Genomic DNA, 20522 nt, shown 5'->3' with positions numbered 1-20522 from the left:
AAGTGTAAAAACCTACCAATATTGTCGGTGTTTCCTTTGTACTACATTAATATATTCTACACTATTCCTAGTTTAGCTTATTCTCAATTTCTACAGGTAAATTTCCTAGTTCTCGTTTGTTATTGATTGCAACACTATAGTCTCTGTGCAGATATTTGTTGAACCTCTTGAGTTGGTTGGCTATATAGTTCCTATTGACCAAGGAACCAAGATAGAAAGGGTATTGCATAACCAGAATTTGGACAAAAGAAGCTTGAATGTACTGTATTATTATTATTATTATTATTATTATTATTATTATTATTATTATTATTTCTTTAGTTTCCATGGAAGCATTATTACTAGATCTCAGTTCCAATATTTTTTTTACTTGATTGGTTAGTGTATTAATTGATGAAATCATAGTGTAATATCAGCAGTTTTTCTGAAAGCTCTGTAATTTTAAAAGATATTTTCTTTTCTTTCCTGAATTGCTTTGCAGATTGTAAAATATGAAATCATACCTTTTGTTCTGCTGAACTCAGCTTCCTTAGGGGAAAAAGTTAATTTAAATATCCATAAAAGTTAATTGTTTTATACTCCATAGGTTTTGTGCTAGCTTCTTAAATTAGTCATTAGCTTTCTGTTTCTATTCAAATGTTCTTCATACACCATTCTCTTTCTTGTGTTGGAAAGTAAAAAAAATAAAAAGTTGACTACTTTGAAGCAATATTTTTAAATAATTAGATGAATTTAAAAAGGCACAAATCTCATACATACAGTTACTAAAGAACAAAACAAAATACAGCTAGAAAGCAATAGGAAGAATGTACTGTAAGTATTTTATAGTTAAATATTATTGTTCTGAATGTGTAACAATTCTGCCAGGTACCAGTCACAAATGTCTTTGGTTAAATACTTAACCATACATACATACAACATATCCTTACATAAATGTAATGGATTTCCATGTGTAACTAATTTCCTTCTAAACCTAAAGGAAGATCAATCTCAATTATCATAGTCTAACTTAGTACATATACATAATTTGACTCTCACCTAGTAAAATGTTTACTAAGTAGCACACCACACAGAGCTTGTGCTCTGGGAGCATTTCCATGTAAGCCAGTTTTTCCCTGTGGCTTCCCTGTTCCTCTTCTGGCAATATCCAAAAACTTGATCAACCCCCATATCCCCTCCACACTCATTTCCTTCTCACTATTGTTTAAAGTAGGTGAATTCAATTTATTTTAAAATACTGTGTTATATAACCATCAGTGCCCTGGGAATAAATGCCCACATGTTGTCCCTGGGGCTCTGCCTTGGGGAAAGGGCATCTTAGAAAAATCTTTTATCAGCCCTACTCTCCCAATTATGTGACTGGTTCCTTCCCTCTTGCTCTAAGCCTTGGGTGAACTTGGAATGTACCCTTCTTCATGTTTTCCCTCTACCCAATCTCGTTTGGTTACCCCAACTGCTTCTCCCACAACTTCCATTATTCTCTAAATCTGCCCTTGATATCCTCAAAGTGTGGAATCTGAACCTTCTGACTCTTTTTGACTTTACCCTTCCTACTAGGAATATTTCCCTTCAAGCATTAGACAAATAATTTCCCAATCTCCATATGTCCTACTGGATATGTTTGGGTATTGAGTGGCAGATTTCTTTTCCCCGTCCTCTATTTTATCATTTACTGACCTTTGTGTTAAGTTTAAGTTAGGTCCCTCAGACTGGTTTTACTATATCCAACTTAAACATTAGGTTGCCCAAATGAATGCAGACACCACTGGATCCAGTTTTAAGTAGATTATCTACATCCTCCTCCCATGGTGCCATATCTTATTGGTAGCCATTATTGTCCCCCATGGATTTGATGACCAAATCCCCAGTCCAGCTTCAATGGGTAACAGACCTTCAATGTTCTTTCACCCTTAAACATTGGGAGTCTATTCATCTCTTTCTTCTTATTTAATCGCACTAACCATACCGAAATGCATGTTAAACTTTTAAATAGACTGAATTTGACTCCTCTAGACTGCATATGATATGGCCCACAGTTTCTAAACTCTGCTGGCATTTTTACCACTCTGACGATACTATCTATCATATTTTTTCGGACTTCGCCGTTTTGCGTCCTTTTTGGATGAAAGTATTTACTCTTATACAAGATGTCCTGGGTCTCACTCTAACTCTAGATCCCTCTTTAGCACTGGTACCCCATCACTGTTCCAAAATCTGCCCATTATTTCCTCGCCACATTTTAATATCTTCTAGGGCTACTATTGCTCAACATTGGAAATGCCCCTATCACCTCCCTTTGTCAAAAGTTATAGCGAAAATGCAATTCCATTTTGAACTGGAGATGAGAAGCTGCTTATTCTATTATGCTTATTTGCTCCCTTTTCCCATATTATGAAGTGGTATCCATGGCACTTACTGTATATGTCGCAGATGTGTGCAACCTATCCCACGGAGTCCCTTTCCCCCTGTTAACCTAAATGAGCCTCCACTGGTGGATTCAGATGCCTAAATTACTAATTTCTTATGTAATTACAGATTTAATGTTTGTTTGATGTCTGTAGATGTCCTGTTACCCTTTTATTTATTTGCCTCCTTAATCTTCCCCTCATGTTATCTCCCTTTATTTTTTTCTGTATCCCCATAATTTTTTTTGCATATATACAATTAAAATTTATTGAGGAAAAAAAAAGAAAAATCTTCTATGTAGGTTATAATGCAGCCTTAAAACACAAATAACAGAAAATCTTCTATGTTGGTTATAATGCAGCCTTAAAACACAAATAACAGAAAATCTTCTTTTGTTGCAGATAGAAGTAAATGTGAGTTAACAATCAGATTATAGAATAGAAATAAGTCTTGCTAAAAAGTGAAAGTAGTCATTCTGAATTAGGGTGTAAAAATAATTTATGGTTTATATCATTCATTATCTTCATAAGGCAGATTATAATGACTCCTTTATGAAATCAGATTCATCTTTGATAGTCATGATCATCTTGAGAAGGCATATTTTCTATTGAGTTGGAATCTGCATTTATTAATAGTTGATGTTTTCAAATCTACAGTATTTGTTTCTCCTGCATTGTGTTTCAATTTCAAATGGATCACAAGTAAAAAAAGATGGAAATGCTGCAAGCTCATGCTGGCCTCTCATCTACAGTAGTAGTACTGTAAATGTGCCAAATGACAAGTTATTAGGACAATATCTTTACAGTATTCCAGAGAATGATCTGATCTGGATCATTTTAGAGCATATTTGAAAATCATTTGGAAGATAACTGATGTTGGCCTCTACACAAGGTTATCTGTCCACTATTAAAACACATCGAGGGGTAAATTTTGTAAAGTGAGAGTTTTTAGAAATGGAGATGTTGCTCATAGCAACCAGTCAGATTCTACTTAACATTTAACTAGCACCTGCTACCAGATAATAGTTAGAATCTGATTTTTTGCTATGGGCAATATCTCCATTTATAAAATCTCTCACTTTAGTAAATTTACCACCTGGTGTTATTCGCTCATTTTGTCGTCTCCAATGGAAACTTATCCTGTTATTTCTAGTATGTGAACGTTGTAATACCCCTTTCACACTGAGCCTCTGGCCTTGATTATAGCTGGGACAACCCGGGTCTGGGTTTGGTGTGAAAGGGTCAACCCAAATTGTGTGTCTTGGGTCCTTGACCCAGGTCATGACCAGGGTTATTCCCGGGATCAACCCAGATACGGTGCGTTGTGAAAGGTGTGACTCGGGTTACTCTACCCATTTATGTTTACAAGCTGCTCAAGTGCCCACTTTTCATGACTCATCTTTCTAAACCTCTAATGTCCACTTTAAATGACTCTATTAGTTTTGCAGGGCAGAGACGGGTACATTATGAAAGGGACTGACCCGGTTATGAAAGGGGTTTGATCAGTTGTGATCCGGTTTAATAAACACAGTTTCAAGCTGTATCAGAACCGGGATTTAGGTGTGAAAAGGGTACTAGAGACTATTGCGCTCTGTGTTGATTCAAAGTCTTCATGAATGTGAACAGCAATGAGAAATGAAGTATAGATACAAATGAAGATGATAGATTATGACTGTATGGGTCAGCCTCTTCTTTTAATGATTATATTCCCATTAATATTAAAATTATTTATTTAACAAGCATTTTTAACACATAAATCATTGTTTTTTACTTTTGTTTTTGTTCCATTTCAGTGCATCTGCAACACCACAAAGCAGTTGCTAATGTATAATTATCTTCACTAGAACAGGCTGAAAAGCAATAACATGGGGTTAAGATGTATTTTATACAGTATGCATTTCCGCATGCATTTGGCTTGAAAAAGACAACAACTTAGTATTTTGTCGAAGAATCTTATCAAATTCATACTAAACACATACATAAGCACAGATGCATTTTTACTTGTGTTTTAATATGTGTTTAAAAATGTTTTGCAAATTCCACTGTGTCTGTAGCCTTACACATTTTACAATATTTTATATTTAATAATTTTACCATATGTCTTGACCAATGGCGGTTCCAGAGGTGAGGCTGCAGCGCAGTCCAAAATTCAAATAGGGGAGCCACAGCAACTGCCAGTGAGTCCTGGCCGCTGATTTTTGGCAGCGTTTGGGATGGCAGTTGGTGTGGCTCCCCTATTTGAATTTTGGACTGCGCTTCAGCCCCACCTCTGAAGGTGTCACTGGTCTTGACTATAGACAAAATGGGTTGGGTACGGGATCCTGGTGGGCAGAATACTGACAGCGGCATCCCGACAGTCAGAATCCTGATGCCTGTAGGTAAGCAGCCTAACTATAATCCTCCCCCTAACCCACCTTTCCCAGTGGGGATGCCAGTGGTCGGGATTCTGACTGTTGTCAGAATTCCTGCGCTGGTATTTTGGGAGCCAGCACCCCGACCACCGGGATAGTGACTACATCCCGACAGTATAAAGCTATTTACTTATAGAGAGACTTAAGCCAGGATGCATTAAATTGCAGCTTCTAAAGTCATTTTTAATCAGGTGCGATTTCCTAACACAAACTGCATTTTCTATTTAATTACAGTTTGCATAAATTTGCAGTCTAGTCTGTGGTTAGGAAACCAAACCTCATGTAAAGACATGTTTCTGTCCTCCCCAAGCTCTTGGACACTTGAGCTAAGGTCTGACATGTGTATTTCCTCAATGAACCTCAACACCTGCCACACTTATCCATAGACTTCGTTTCTGATATAGGAGTAGGACATTTTTTGTCCCTGTCAATTTTAGCACTCTTACTATACAGTATGAACAACTTTTCTCAATAATAATCTTATACTTACAGCACATTTACTTTACTTTAAGAGATTGCAGGTATGTAGGAGGCATTCACGTTTAAGTGTAGTACACTAATTGCTTGCAGACACAAGGTAACCAAACCCCTCTGCAATGAGTTCTGTTTCGTTTTATTTTATATGAATCTTGAGATATTTTCTGACTACTCTTTTAAAAGCAACTCTAAATCAGGCATAATACTTAAGATTCATATGATTTCAGCAGTATCGCCTATGAAAACTGCATCTAATATAGTGAGTCTTTTCCTGTGGCTTTCTGTGTGATTTTCATACATTGCACCTCCCACATAAATGGTTTCTCGCATATATAATGCAGTCGCCAATTTGTAAAGGCATGCTATTACTAACTGTCATTGCTGTTGCTCCTGTGGTGGGCTCTGCAGCTTCCTCTGAGATACCTGTAGCAAGAGCAAAATCATATTCCAGACCCAGTACAGGAATGAGCTTTAACTCAAAGCAATTGTAAAGAACAGTCATGACTATAGGCAATTGACTGCTTTGATATTGCTATAGTGACTAATTCATCTACCATACATAGAAAAATACACAAACGTCTGAAAGGCGCTATATTTACCCAAAAGTATAGTCACAATGATGCCTTCCCGTAATGTCAGTTTAGGGAGAAAAAAAAACTGTCTTGTGTTTTCTTTTTCTCTCATATAGAGAACAATCCTGATATTTTCTTTTAGTTCATCAAACAGGTGTTGTAACGAGGGCTTCTTCCTATTGAAAACTTCCCTTGTTGTGTGATGGGCAATCAATCCCCAAAATATAAGAACAAACAAAAAATATATAGTGCACTGCGTTTTTTTAAGGCAAGAATTTATCAATAACAATTTAAAAAATATATGTAAATGAATATGGACAACATAGAAAATCCTTTTTCAAGTAATGAACACCATATAAGTGCAATCGATAAAATGTTCAATTCCTCATTGATGCATTCATCAATAGGTGTAATGTATGGACCCTCACCTTGATACTGTAGCTCCAAGATAAGTAGCAATAGTGTAGGCATAAAACAGGGGAGTTCCGGATAACTCCACTCAGTCTCCTAGATGTTAGAACAGGAAATATGCATCCACTATTCCCAGTTGCCTGTTGGCTCTCAGGGTATCAAATGATATTGTGAAGATGTAGGTAATACATCAATGCTGCAAACGCGTTTCGAGTTTGAAACTCTTCCTCAAGGCTGTATACTTTTGCGTACCTATAGCACCTTTGAGACGTTTGTGTATATTCTATGTATGCATTCTGAATTTTATACAGTAGGGGTATTGTTTTTTACAAACGTAACAGGCAGCTCTATATAGGGAGGCGCCGTTACACACACCCACATTATATATTTCTTAATTCATCTATCATGTTTCTGCCTTCCAATGTCTCTCCTCAATATAGTACATAAACGGTAGCTGCAAAGACATTCCAATAACCAATAGCTGAATTAATTTAGCCGCGATAATGGAACCCTTGCTTCGTTTTCACCATCGTTTGCCAATGAGCGCTCCAATTTTTTGCACAATCCAATTCCAAAAGCCGTGATGTGGCATTCTCCCACAAACTGTCCGTGGATTAACCAGAGAAAAGTACAGCAGAAAATGTGGAAATCTGTATGTACCCCAAAAAAAGACAAACTGAGATAGGAAAACAATATAGAAGTGTATTAGTGGCTCTAATAAAAGTATTTGGGCATTTTAAATTATGTCAAATGGCTGTTATATGCATTTTACTATTTGGGTTATATTTACTAAAGTGCGGGCTTTTAGAAGTGGAGATGTTGCCCATAGCAACCAATCAATCTAGCTATTATCTTCTAGAAGGTGCTAGATAAATAATAAGTAGAATCTGATTGGTTGCTATGGGCAACACCTCCACTTCTAAAAACCTGCACTTTAGTAGATATAATCCCTAAAGTGGAAAAATTATTTTGGGCAAAATAAATGCTACAGTTAAATCAAGGGTACATTAAAATAGGTGCAAGTATATTTTTGTGTCATTTTAGGACACTTTTAAAAATTTAAAAAAATACACCATCCCCATCCATACAGCCCCCCTAAATACCTGATCCACTACTTTAAGCTTATTTTCCATCTTTTTTTAATACCTCAAAAATGACATGTAATTATTTGTCATATTACGCTAATTAATTTTTTTCTCCCTATTTAGTCATTAAGGGGGACGTCCAAGAGGTTCTGCACCAAGTCTCAACATTTTTACATTAAAATAGGGGTTTTGCACAACTTTTCACCTGCTCTGGTGGTGGAGAAAACTTGCCCGATAAGTATAAATTTGCACAGAAAGCCGTTTTTCGCTTAAGCAGCTTATCGCAGTTAATTGAATTTGGGTCTTAATATTATTATCTGTAATCAGACAATAGCGAATCACAGTTGCCCCATTGTCATTTACAATTGTTGATCTCCCACCTTATGCATTGATTGTATAAATTTTTCCTGACATTTCTTAAGATCATTTAAGTATGGCCAATTGTACCATCTTTATTGTACCTATGTGTATCATGAGCTCATCAATGCACAACAATTTTAGCACTTTGTATTTAAAGAATAATAATAATTAATTATAGTATAATTGCACCATTTTCATGGATCCCAGGCTGCAAACCCAGCACTACAGTTTCCAATCAGTAGGTTTATGAACATGTTTGGTTTTCTCTTAATAAATAGATAAGAATCTAAATTGCACCACTTGACAAATGCAGAAAAACACACATTAAAGATTGCAGGTTGGAAAAATACCCAAATCGCAGCCCTATAGGTAATAAACAAAAAACGACATCTTATATAAAAAATTCATTGGTCTGTTTGTTTGTCTGTCCGGTTATACAGTCGGACACCCCTGCACCGACTGGAATAAAACCAACGTGAGGAGGTCCAGTTGGATGCTGGCCAAGTTTTAGGGGGTTAGGGTCCTAGTCGGACCTCCTGTCGGTGTACACTGGGCAGAACTTTGACCCAGGGAACCTGTTCTGAGCCTTCCACTGAATGGTTTTGGATGAAAACTTCACAAAGGGGTGGCAATTGGTCTGGGATGCCTAACTTAATAACATGAAGATTAGGCCCCGGGCGGGCTTCTCGTTGGTGTACGCTGGGAAGAAATTTGCCCGGAAAGCCTGTTCTGAGCCTTCTACTGGATGGATTTGGATAAAAACTTAATGGAGTGGTAACATTGGTTCCCAGAAGACATACTAAGGGGTTAAGGTCCCAGTCAGAACTCTCACATGTGTATGCTGGGCAGAACTTTGACCTGGGGAGCCTGTTCTGGGCCTTCCACTGGATGGATGTGGATGAAATCTTCACAGAGGGGTGGCAATTGGTCTGGGATGCCTAACTTACTAGCTTGAATATTTAAACCCTGGCAACACCAGGTACTTCAGCTAGTTCATAATAGGGGTGTTCTCTGCGCTATTTTTCCGGGGAGGAGGGTAGGGTATGTACTGTATTCTAGGCTGCCACAGACCAATGTGATCCCTTTCTAGATCACTGGAATAGCAAGGTTAGTTTTAGGTTAGGTCTTATTGGGCGCACATATTCAGATATTGAGATGTTAGTTTCAACGTATGTGAATATAGATGTGAGAAATACAATGCATATATATTGATTGAAAAAAAAAGTTTAATTTAATATGTATATTTTTCTAATAACAAAAGTTAAATTTAATATGTATACTACAATGAACCTTACAACATCTAACCTCTATAACTTACAGACCTTCCAACACACGCCAAATAAGATCTAACCTAAAACTAACTTCAGCTACTTAAATATAAACTGACTAACCCTTTAATAAAGTTTACTATATTGTACAAATAAATAAAAAAATCCATATCAGATATGACCCTTACTGGTTGGGGTGGTCTCAGAACTCTTCTCTAACTTCTAATGCTTAGTGCACATTATTTTCTATATATTTCAGTTTTGTATAGTGATATCTGAGCCACATGTTTACCATATTCTGCGTTGATATTCTCACATTTTTTTCTCAGGGAACCCAGTCTGCAAATCGAGAGCCAAGAAAGTTACATTTCCACCAGTGAAAAGATGGCATTTTTGAAGATATTTAATAACATGTTACAGATTAAAATGTATTATTCATACAGATCTGTGCAGACTAGCTAATTGCTAACATACTGTATTACATTGCAGTACTACATTGGCATAGTGCCCTCACATCAGCACTGCAGTCTCTTTAACTAGAATCATTTACAGCAAAAACCCCTTATCACAGTTTGAAACTAATATGTTCTCTTGAACTCCAGAGGAGATTTTGATCAATATACATTACCTCGTGGCATTACAATTAATGCTTAAAACTATATACAATACTTTAATGTGGATTTGTGCTATTATGCTAAATATTTTTGGTAAATAATTTGTTATTTGTGGCAGTAAATATTTTGAGCTATACTATACGTTTTGTATTTTGATCATTTGTAAAACGTTGTAAAACTGCAGCCGGAAAAACAGGTTTTACAACTTACAATAATACTCCATGAGTCATGTGGCTTTTCAATGATAATGAAGGTTAATAGGTGCGTAGCCACAGATGCAGTGTGGTTTAATAAATCATGATTAACCTTTTACTGCATATTCAACAAATATCTTAACAAACAGCACACAATGAAACATATATTAAGTTTTCTGTGTGTTACAGTGGGTTTGGTATGTTTTTTTCGTCACCCATAAAGTCGACAATGAGAATGGGAACACCATTAGGTTAAACCTAGCATGCCGACATGGTAATGATGTGATTTAAAGCAGTTTTCCAGTGCCAACTTTAGAACTTCAAACTATAGATGTGCGCAAACCCCCATGTTTTGAGTTTGGTTTTTGGTTCAAATTCATCATTACCAAGTTCATCACTGCCAAACAAACATATTTCCAATCGGTCATCTATGCCCAAGCCTCTAACCCCAAGCAACTTTTTAATACATTTAAATAACTTCTTACCTCTCCGTCACCAAACCCACCTGCTACTATTAGTGCACAAGATCTTGCGTCCTATTTCAAGGACAAGATTGATAATATCCAAAATGAAATGGTACACTCTTCCTCAGCCAAAGACCTGCTCAATTCCCTACCTGAACCCAGTGGCATGTTCTCATCATTTGACCCCACTAATGAAGATGAAGTAGCTACACTCTTCTCATCCTCCTACTCCACTACCTCTCCTCCAGATCCTATACCCTCACAAATCAGTAAAGCTCAGTCTCCTGTGCTCATCCCACACTTAACTAAAATCTGTAATCTCTCTCTTTCTCTACTGGTATCTTTCCATCACTGTTCAAGCATGCAGTGATCACTCCCGTATTGAAATAAAAAATTGTGACTCCAACTCTCTCTCAAATTACCATCCTGTCTCCCAGCTCCCATGCCACTCTAAGCTACTGGAGAGACTTGCCTACACTCACCTCACACACTTTCTAAACACCCACAATTTATTAGACCCACTTCAGTCAGGCTTTCATTCCCAACATTCCACAGAGTCAGCACTGACTAAGGCAGTAAATGATCTGGTCAATGCCAAGGCTAAAGGCCATTACTCACTTCAAATTCTTATTGATCTCTCTGCTGCCTTTGACACTGTTGATCACTCTCTTCTCATACAAACACTACAATCCCAAGGTCTTCAAGACACAGCCCTTTCTTGGTTCTCATCCTACCTATCTAATCATTCTTTCACTGTTCGCTTTTCTGAATCTGTCTCCACTTCGCTACCTTTATCAGTTGGAGTACTGCAAGGCTCAGTCATGGGTCCTCTTCTTTTATCAATCTATACCTCTCTTGGAAACTAATCAGCTCTTTTGGTTTTCAGTATCATCTGTACGCAGATGATACTCAAATCTACCTATCCTCCCCATATTTGTCACCATCTGTGCTGGTCCATGTCCCTGAATGTCTCTCTGCCATTTCATCTTTGATGGCATCTCGCCACCTCAAACTTAATATATCCAAAACAGAATTAATTATATTTCCACCGGCCAATAGTGGTTACCAACCTGATATCTCTATTACTGTTCACAGCTCGACAATCAAACCCACCCCACAAGCTCGCTGCCTAGGTGTTATCCTTTATTCTAAACTGTCTTTTGTTCCCCACATTCTGGACCTCATTCAGAGTCGGTCGTTGCGGCCGCACGGTCGTAAGGGAAAAGGGTCCGGATATGCAAATGATGCACTCGCAAGTTGCGTCCTTAAGATCGGATCATTAGCTGGCCGACCAAGGGGAGGATGCGGCCGTATGACAAAAAATATGCCCCCTTCTCGTACGCATTACACGTCATCTCCGGCCATATACGGATTAATCGAGACCATCGGTAACCATCAGAGCTGGTCGTAGAGCTTAAGGTTGACCATACCCTCTCTTAAGCACTACGATCAGGTCAGTGTACAAACCACCCATGTCACGTGTGCCATGACACTACTTTGTTAATTATGCACTCCCATAAAATGCCGTTCGCATAATTAGGCACGCCTGCGTTCGGATCTCCAGTCCCCCGTTTTCAAGCACCTTCCCCTGTTACCACCCACAAACGCCTCATTCTGTCACTCAAACTACCGACCTGGCTGTGTTCAAGGAGAGAGAAATTTCTGATTGTAGCAGCTAGTTTGCGCACGCGCATTGCGAACTTTACGCATGCGCAGTTTAGCAAACATCGGTGGCGTACGACCTTGCGGCCGCAACGACCGACTCTGAATGAGGTCCTCAATCTGTCTCCAAATCCTGTTACATACATTTAAAAAACATAGCCAAAATTCGACCATATCTTACACAAGACACCGCAAACACTCTAATACATGCACTCATTATTTCCCGCATTGACTATTGCAATAGTGTCCTAACTTGTCTACCCAAAAAAAGGCTCTCATCACTACAATCCATAATGAATGCAGCTGCAAGGTTGATCTTTCTCACCAAACGTTCAGTGTCTGCTGATCCACTCTGTCAGTCCCTCTATTGGCTGCCGGTCTTAAGCTATTAACCAAACCACACCAACATACATATCTTCACTTATCTCAAAATATCTTCCAACCCGACATCACCGCTCTGCACAAGATCTGCGTCTCTCCTCCACGCGCATTACTTGTTCCCATGCACGGTTACAGGACGTTTTTCAGACTGCACCCACCCTGTGGAATGCCCTCCCACGCACAATAAGACTTTCTGCTAGTCTCCAAACATTCAAGTGTTCTCTGAAAACTCACCTCTTCAGACAAGCTTATCAGATTCCAGAACCGCCCACATAACCCTTATAGCTTCCCTATCTAACTCCCTTCTTATAGTTTACACTTATCACATTTTCTCTCTCTTCAATTTCACATCCTCCTGACCCTAGGCCAACTTTCCAGTGTGACTGGATCATACAGCTCACCAAGAATCTCTGCGATCGGGCTGGACCAATTTTCAATTTGTAACACCTACTCTTGTGTATCAACACCTAATTCCCTATAGATTATAAGCTTGCGAACAGGGCCCTCTTACCTTTATGTCTGTCTTTACAACCCAGTCTTGTTCTATTAATGTTGATTCAAATTGTAAAGTGTAATGGAATATGCTGCTCCATATAAGAAAATGTTAATAAATAAATAAATCATCATGTTTTGGTAAAACCACCCTCAAGTCTTTTTTTTCAGATTCGGGTTTGGCTTTCTTTTAAAATGTATAAAAACAGCTAATATCATTTCATTTGGACATGTTTTTTTCCTTTATCATCAATAACATTGATTTGCAGTCAACTTTGACCAGCTCACAGAACCTAAAATCATGAAAGCAGGACTTAAATGCAATCCGAAACACGTAAGATCCGGATTTTAAATCCGAGTTCCAAATTTTGAGAAGACCCAAGCCGGGACTTGGTTCTATTCAGAACACCAAAGTGATCTGAACCGGGACTCTATGCGACTTAGAACCCTTAAGTTCGGGTGAATTTATATTTCAAGAAAACCGAACCGCACATCTCTATTTCAAACATTATCATCATGTTTGAAGTTCTAAAGCGGACACTGTTAAAATGCTTTAAATCACATTATGAGCATGTCGGCATGTCGGGTTTGACCTAACCATGTCCATGGTTTCATTGTCAACATTATTATTGTCAAAATCATTACTGCATCCCATTATAGCCATTTTGCTCTATATTCACCTTTTTATATGTCTGCTTAAAATTAGCTGTCTTCTGGCCATCTATGAATATTGACATGCTTTGATAAGGTAATGAACACATGCACTGGCAGAAGCACGCTCAGTGATCTCCTGAAATACATCATGTGACATCTGAGAGATCACCTAGCTCACTGTTACATGGACTTATGCCCACACCAACAGCTAATTTAAATAACGCCTAAGGAATTTATTACACAGAGAGGAAGACTCACAGTTACATAGCTGATTTTCTAACAATGTCATGTGCATTGATTATTTTCCAATTAGGCTTTTCTTATTCTGTATTATTAATGTTATACATTTCAAATCTACATGGCAGGTACACTGTACACACATCACAGAATAATGTTCTATGGGAAGATATTATTCTCTAGCAAAATAAAACATCAGTGGCAACTTTTAAATTTAAGGGAAATGGAAATAATGCAGACTGTATAGTACTTTGGCTCTTTAAGGAAAATTCTACTCAAAATGTAAAAAAAAAGTTTGGAGAGAGATAAAGTGGAGACAGATAACGTTCTAACCAATCAGCTCCTAACTATCACTTTGCAGGCTGTGTTTGAAAAATGCAGAAAAAAGGGGGGAAGGGGAATTGGATGTGTACTTACAGTAAGCCACTTCTGTTACAAATACTTCATTTTATGTTGCATAATAGCAGCTGCATTTTCCTTATTGGTGTTTTTTTTGCTCTATTATTTAATTAAACTTGCTACCTTGATATCCATGAATCTGAACCACAGTGCATCAATCTTTCTTGAGTCAGTTAACAAAATTGAATTTATTCTTTCCAAGTTCAAGCTTCTCTTTAAGTTACTGACATTATCTCAAATAGCTCTGTCACTTTTACTTTACTGTTTCTGCCTTGCTTTCTGTGCGCTCTCTGCCCTTCCTGACACTGACCAAAGATGTTTATCTTCTATATCTTTTTGTTTATTACCAAACTGCTAAACACAAGAGCTTATGCAGTAGACCATGCAGTCCTTTGAACTCCCATTTTCTAAAGTTTTGTGCCTTACGCTTGGGAGTATATATATATAATAGAATGTTTGGCAAGCTTAACATATCTTATTAATAACTAGGAAAGAAAAACAAGTGCTAATGCAATTCCTATTTTATTGCCATCACAAATATAAAGTGTACTAAAAACCCAATCCATTCAAAAGTGTCCTGTAAATAATCAAATAAATCACTGGTCATGATGTTGAAAATATCATGCACATCTATAACTACTTAGACAAAGGAGAAAATAGATAAATTGAGTCTCATGGCATCCCAATGACCACTAGATATATGCATAAACCTATAACAAGATAAACTTTAACAGAAAATAATCAGATGCAAATGGAAGAGTTAACATAAATAAGTTAAAGTCAAAGTAAAATAAATACTATATGTAGAATTGTCATATAATTGGCAGTGTAAATAAATAAACCCCTCTGACACCAATTGTCAAACATGAAGGAGGAAATGTAATGGTTTGGGACTGTTTTGCTGAATTTTGAGTTGACAACTTGAACAGAGTAACTGGCATCCTGAACCAAAATTGGATACCACAGCATTTTGCAGCACCCTACAATACCCTCTGATCTACACCTAGCTGGTCAAGGATTCATCCTATTGCAAGATAATCTAAACAAAACATCTCAAGGCTATGTCAGATCTACCTTCAAGGAAAGAATATGATGGTAGGCTTATAATCATGGAATGACCATCGTAGTCTCCAGACTTAGGGGTAAATTTACTAAGAATCATGTTAGGTCTGAGATTGTTCGACTTTTCTCACACAGCATCGCAGGAACACGGGTGACTTTTGTCAGCTGAAACACTCAAAATTTGCTGAATCGCGTTTTTTGATTGTGTATGTGATCGTATTTCCTACCCATGTTCCCTGTCTTCCCCGTAGTCAAACACCCGAACATGCACCCTGCACAAATCAGTGAGATACGTGCAGGCTGCATATTTCTATAATATTAAGCAAATAAAGTGTTAAAATATTTTTTTTACATGGCATAGGTTCCTGCACCTGAGCATTGCCAGCACCAGGCTCTTTGAGACGGCGCTGGTTCACAAAATATGGGGGGAAAAATGTAGGGGTTCCTTGTATTTCCTGAACCAGCACTGGGCTTTTGGCCTGATGCTGGTAGTAAACCATGGGAAAAAATGGTGCAGGGGTTCCCCATATTATCACTACCAGCACCGGGCTCCACAGCTCCACTAGCAGGGGTGTAATGCCACAGCCAAGGGACCCTTTCACTGGGTCCCCCGTTCAAAGTAATAACACCCCACATTAGTCAGCCCAGGAAAGGATCCCGGGGAGGTGGGGACCCTGCCCAATAAAGGGATCCTCCAGCTCCTGAGTACCTCAGGCCTGGGCTGAAGCCCAGTGCATTGCTCTGCACCCCTGGCTGGTGGGTACTGAGTTTATTGGGTAAATAATTTTGCAATAAATAATATTGTCTTTTATAGGGGGGTAGTGGTGGCAGCAAGGCTCCCCAGCATGATGGTACTTGTGGAACTATAGCGAGGCATTAAGGGCCTGTTGGTACTGCTATCTCTCCTGTAAAATAAATATTAAACATAAGATAGGACACACATCGAAGGACATAGTCTATTAACCATTCACTCACACTCACCTGCATTCATGCTATATACATACCTTGTCCCTAGTGCCAGTCTTTTCTCTTGTCCAGCAGAATCCAATAGCGCTACCTGTAAAAACAAAAAACCGGACCCTCCCTCTAAGGATCAGACTTTGCGAATGACACTCCAGCCTCTGCATTTCCCATAGAAAAGCATTGGCTGAACATTCACTGGCTGAGAGAGGCGAGCCTCCACCTCTCAGCTAATGAGTGTTTCCCCCATTAACTTCAATGGTGGGAACAAACTTTAGTAACCCCGTATTGCCAGGGTACCATAGGTTAGTGCAATCTTTGTTGGTGCCTCTAATGATGGAAGAATGGTGCACCTTAGTTAATGCGGCAAAGGAACCGCTCTGCCAGTGTGCATCTCAGTAGGCAGATAATTGGTCACTGCATTTACATAAAATACAGACACTGTTAAATAAAAAGTCACATTCGTATCTTCAACTGTGTCCACCTCTGAATCAGGCCCACAGACTCAATTAGAGACACATACTTCTCCATCACATTACTGATCACTAGTGAGTACAATTTTCGTAGTTTAATATCCATTCCCATGTATGCTAATGTATGGTGCTGTTTTGTTGTGCTCACATAGGGCTTGATGCTGAGTAGAATATACTTCTGTTTGCAGAGTGTATCTTACGTGGTTATGCATCGCACATGCTACTATTTTTAGAAATATATTTTGCACCTACAGATGTGTCCTCATACACTGTGGCTTCAGTCATACCAAATAGCCACTCTCGGCAGGCCAGGCCCCAGACGACCCGAGCATCTTTTTCACTCAACACGTGCCTTTTAATGAAATAAAACTAGTAGGAGTGACAAAACTACATTGCTAGCTTGTACTGATCAATTGGATGTGCAACATTTGTACAACTGTGTGCGACTGTGCCTGAATCTATATACGAAATGCTACGATGATGCAACGGTCATGGCTTTTTCTCACGCCAAGTTCCATTGTGCTTCACCTGCAACTTTGTACATGTTTAAACCAATTCCTGTGAGGTTATAATCACATCCCAGTGCCTCTAGTACACTCTAAGTGGTTTTCCGCTGCATTCACATTGCAAATAAGATGCACCTCTCTGAGAAACTAAGTAAAGTGCCGGATGCCTCGTGCTATATGGTGTATGGACCAGAGCCGTAACTAGACTTTTTGGTTCCCAGTGCCATAGAGAGCATAGGCGCCCCCCCACCATTTTTAAATTTTAATATTTAGGGATACTACACCTGAAAAAGGACCATGGCCTCATGGGTAGGGCCAGGGAAGAGATACAGAGATAGGGGAGGCCAGGAGATGTTGGGGATAAAAGAAGAGGGAGCTACAGGGGAGAATGATAATAAAAAGAAAAATTGACAGGCCTAAATCTACCCTAGTTATGGCCCTGGTATGGATTCTAGGTATATATGGATAAATATGTTGTATAGGCTGCTGTTACTGCACTCTTGTGATGACTATTAGTATAATACCATGCGTGCGTATAGGGAGCACAGTTGTGCACAACTCTGCATAGAGGTGAATACATGCCTTTTTTTCCAATTACTGACCAACTCTGCATCAGGCCCATAATAAGGATAACTTTGGGCCTGATTCAGAGGTGCACACGATGAGATGCCACAAGCAAGAGGTCAATGTTTTTAGTCTTCGCATGTGTCTGAGTGGTACTCTTCATGTCTCCGAGTGGTACTGCACATGTGTCCTGATTGTTACCACCAGGAACTGCAGAATTAATATAGATGCAAGAGCTGGGGATTTCAGTAGGCGTTCCTAAAAGGTAACATGAGGGCGGCTAGTGTGACGTTAGTGTGATGAGATTAGGTACTGTATCTAAAGACACAGTTGCCCTGACACAGACAGCCAAGTTCAGACCGATAATCTGCACCTCCATAGGGCTGATGCAATGTTCGATGGTGCGACTGATGATACAAACAATACTGTGTCTTAAATAAACACAGCGGCGGATAAGCGCTGCAGCTGGTGGGCGTCTCTGCACGAATAACATTAGCTGCGGCATTAGTATAAAGATACAGTCATGCTGTGGTAAAAGCCTCAGTAGAGGCTGCAATAGTGTGCACCTCTGAATCAGGCCTGTCATATCCTTCTTTTACGTTTTGCAATAATGACACCAACATTAGGCAGGAACGTATATCAGTGATGGTACATTTTTTCTATACTGTATTACACATCATTTGTAAGGATAAAAATAGACAAAGGCCCAAAGAATAAAACCTATTTTATAATGTAATTGCATTGATTCAAAGGAAGGCCAAAGAAAACCTTGATTAAGACAGTTGTCAGTTTAGCCTCATAGGCATAAATAAATTCTTCTTTATTCCAAAAAGAGATTACTTCTCTGAACTAGCCAACCTTATAATATATCTTATTATAGCTACAGATACCATTTCTTCCAAAACAATCCATTTTAAGTTCTATTAGAGGAATTTGCCATCACCACCTCATATGATTAGGAGTTCTACAGTTATCCTTATAACACACATGACCTGTTTCTATGCTTATGGAAATACCAACTCCCTTCCTTTCCCAATTGATGACACCATTTCTACTAGAAATCACTCGCTCTGGGGCTCGCTACAAGACGGGGCGGCTGTCAATTGTGATCCACAGCTCGCCCCATTTTGTAGGCGGGGAGGAGGGGTGGCTGCACAAACAGAGGTGTTCCCGAAGGAATGCCTGCCGTTTGTGGGACGCCCTGATTCAGAGCGAGCGAACGCAAATAGTGTGCGCCTCTGAATCAGGGCCTTGGTACGAATTGTTAGTACAACAAATCTTTATATTGACCTCAAATACATATTTTCCCAAAGTAACCTCTTTATAATTTAACCTCTCCATTTCCTTTAATAATGAGGTTTTCGGCCTCGGAACACTTCAAGTTTTCTGACGACCTCCTTGCAGTACCATGCTAAATCTTTAATGCATATTTAATATGTGGAGTAACTAGTGGCATGTACAATTATTTTTACCCTTTATATGAATCCCAGGATATTATTCACCTGTATTCGCAGCCTGTATTCGGCGCTGCATGTGCTGCTACTCAGCCTTATGACACCTACAGTAGCAATCCTATGTATTTTCAGTTGCAGTTTTTTCCAGTCCCAGTAATGTGGTGGGAATCAGAAAATGCTGATTTATAGGGACAAATGCATTTAATCAGTTAATAATGGGGCAAGTAAAATTTCCACAGGAAGTCAACTAAATTTCAGTGTTATCTGGAAGTTAAAGCTTCCATCTTAAGTCATTATAATTCACTTATCTGTAGTATTATATAGCCATATGTTTGCCATGTGCAAGATTTTCATGTTTTTGGTAAACTGTGTTTCTTTTCAGAAAGTTGGACGCTTTCATCTATGATGCAGCGGTGCTGAATTATATGGCTGGAAGAGATGAGGGCTGCAAGCTTGTAACAATAGGCAGTGGTTATATCTTTGCCACAACAGGCTATGGTATTGCTCTGCAAAAAGGTTCTCCATGGAAGCGGCCTATTGATCTAGCGCTTCTACAATTTGTTGGAGATGGTAAGTGATACACAATTCTACCAATTTAATTGGGTACATGACTGTTAAATAAAATGGTCATGTAGAATCTTTCTACTGTACATTCATCACTGTAAAACTATGGGCTGGAATGTATTCATGTGCTCATCAAGTTTATCTGATTGACTGAACCTTTGACATCTTAGAAATGGTAATTTAAAAGCCAACTAAGTTTATTTATTTTATATAAGACATGATGACTCAATATTTAAAATTAGCCCATCTCAATTTTTAACATCAACTGTATGCTTGTGTTGCATGTAAGGACCACTCAGGCCCTGCACACAGACACATGGGTTATTAATTTACGATGGGCTATTTTAAAATGGCAGCCGCAGTCAGTGTAAAGCCCGGCATGCTTTACGCTGATTGCAGGTGCCGTTTTAACTTTTCACCTGCGACCCATCGGGAAGTAGCAGCTTGCAAAAGCTGCTGCTTTGTAAATAAAACCCATAATCCATTGTGTGTATCTCTCCTGATTTTTGGCATTTCTAAACCTTTACTAATTACGTTAAATACACACTATGTGATAGAAATAGGATTTAATATATTAATAATAAATGGGGTCTCTGTAAGGAAATTGGGGGATTATTTAACAGAAACAATATGCATGGCACAATAACTCCGCTAGATCTAATTACTTAAGGAATTATCTTAATGCATCGGTTCCCAAATGCAGTCCTCAAGGTGCACCAAATGCTCAGGTTTTAGAGATAGCCATGGTTGAGCACAGGCTGTTAAATCAAATTGATTGAGGTATTAATTAAGTCACCTGTGGTCAAGGATGGATAGCCTTAAAACCTGGACTGTTAGGGTGCCTTGAGGACTT

At 38.7% G+C, this 20522-nt stretch overlaps 1 protein-coding gene across 1 annotated transcript in view; it reads left to right on the top strand.

The window, feature by feature from the left end:
- GRIN2A (glutamate ionotropic receptor NMDA type subunit 2A) overlaps positions 1-20522 on the top strand; it is a 718378-nt gene that overhangs the window by 660782 nt on the left and 37074 nt on the right. The window contains exon 11 of the mRNA XM_088466915.1: positions 19488-19675. Coding sequence (XP_088323041.1) covers positions 19488-19675 — 188 coding nt within the window. The remainder of the gene's footprint in view (positions 1-19487; positions 19676-20522) is intronic.

The sequence above is a fragment of the Taudactylus pleione genome, unplaced genomic scaffold (assembly GCF_031769625.1).
Source record: "Taudactylus pleione unplaced genomic scaffold, aTauple2 ptg000066l, whole genome shotgun sequence".
Classification (NCBI taxonomy): domain Eukaryota; kingdom Metazoa; phylum Chordata; class Amphibia; order Anura; family Myobatrachidae; genus Taudactylus; species Taudactylus pleione.
The sequence above is the reverse complement of the archived record's forward strand: the minus strand, read 5'-3'. Positions and strand labels throughout refer to the sequence as shown.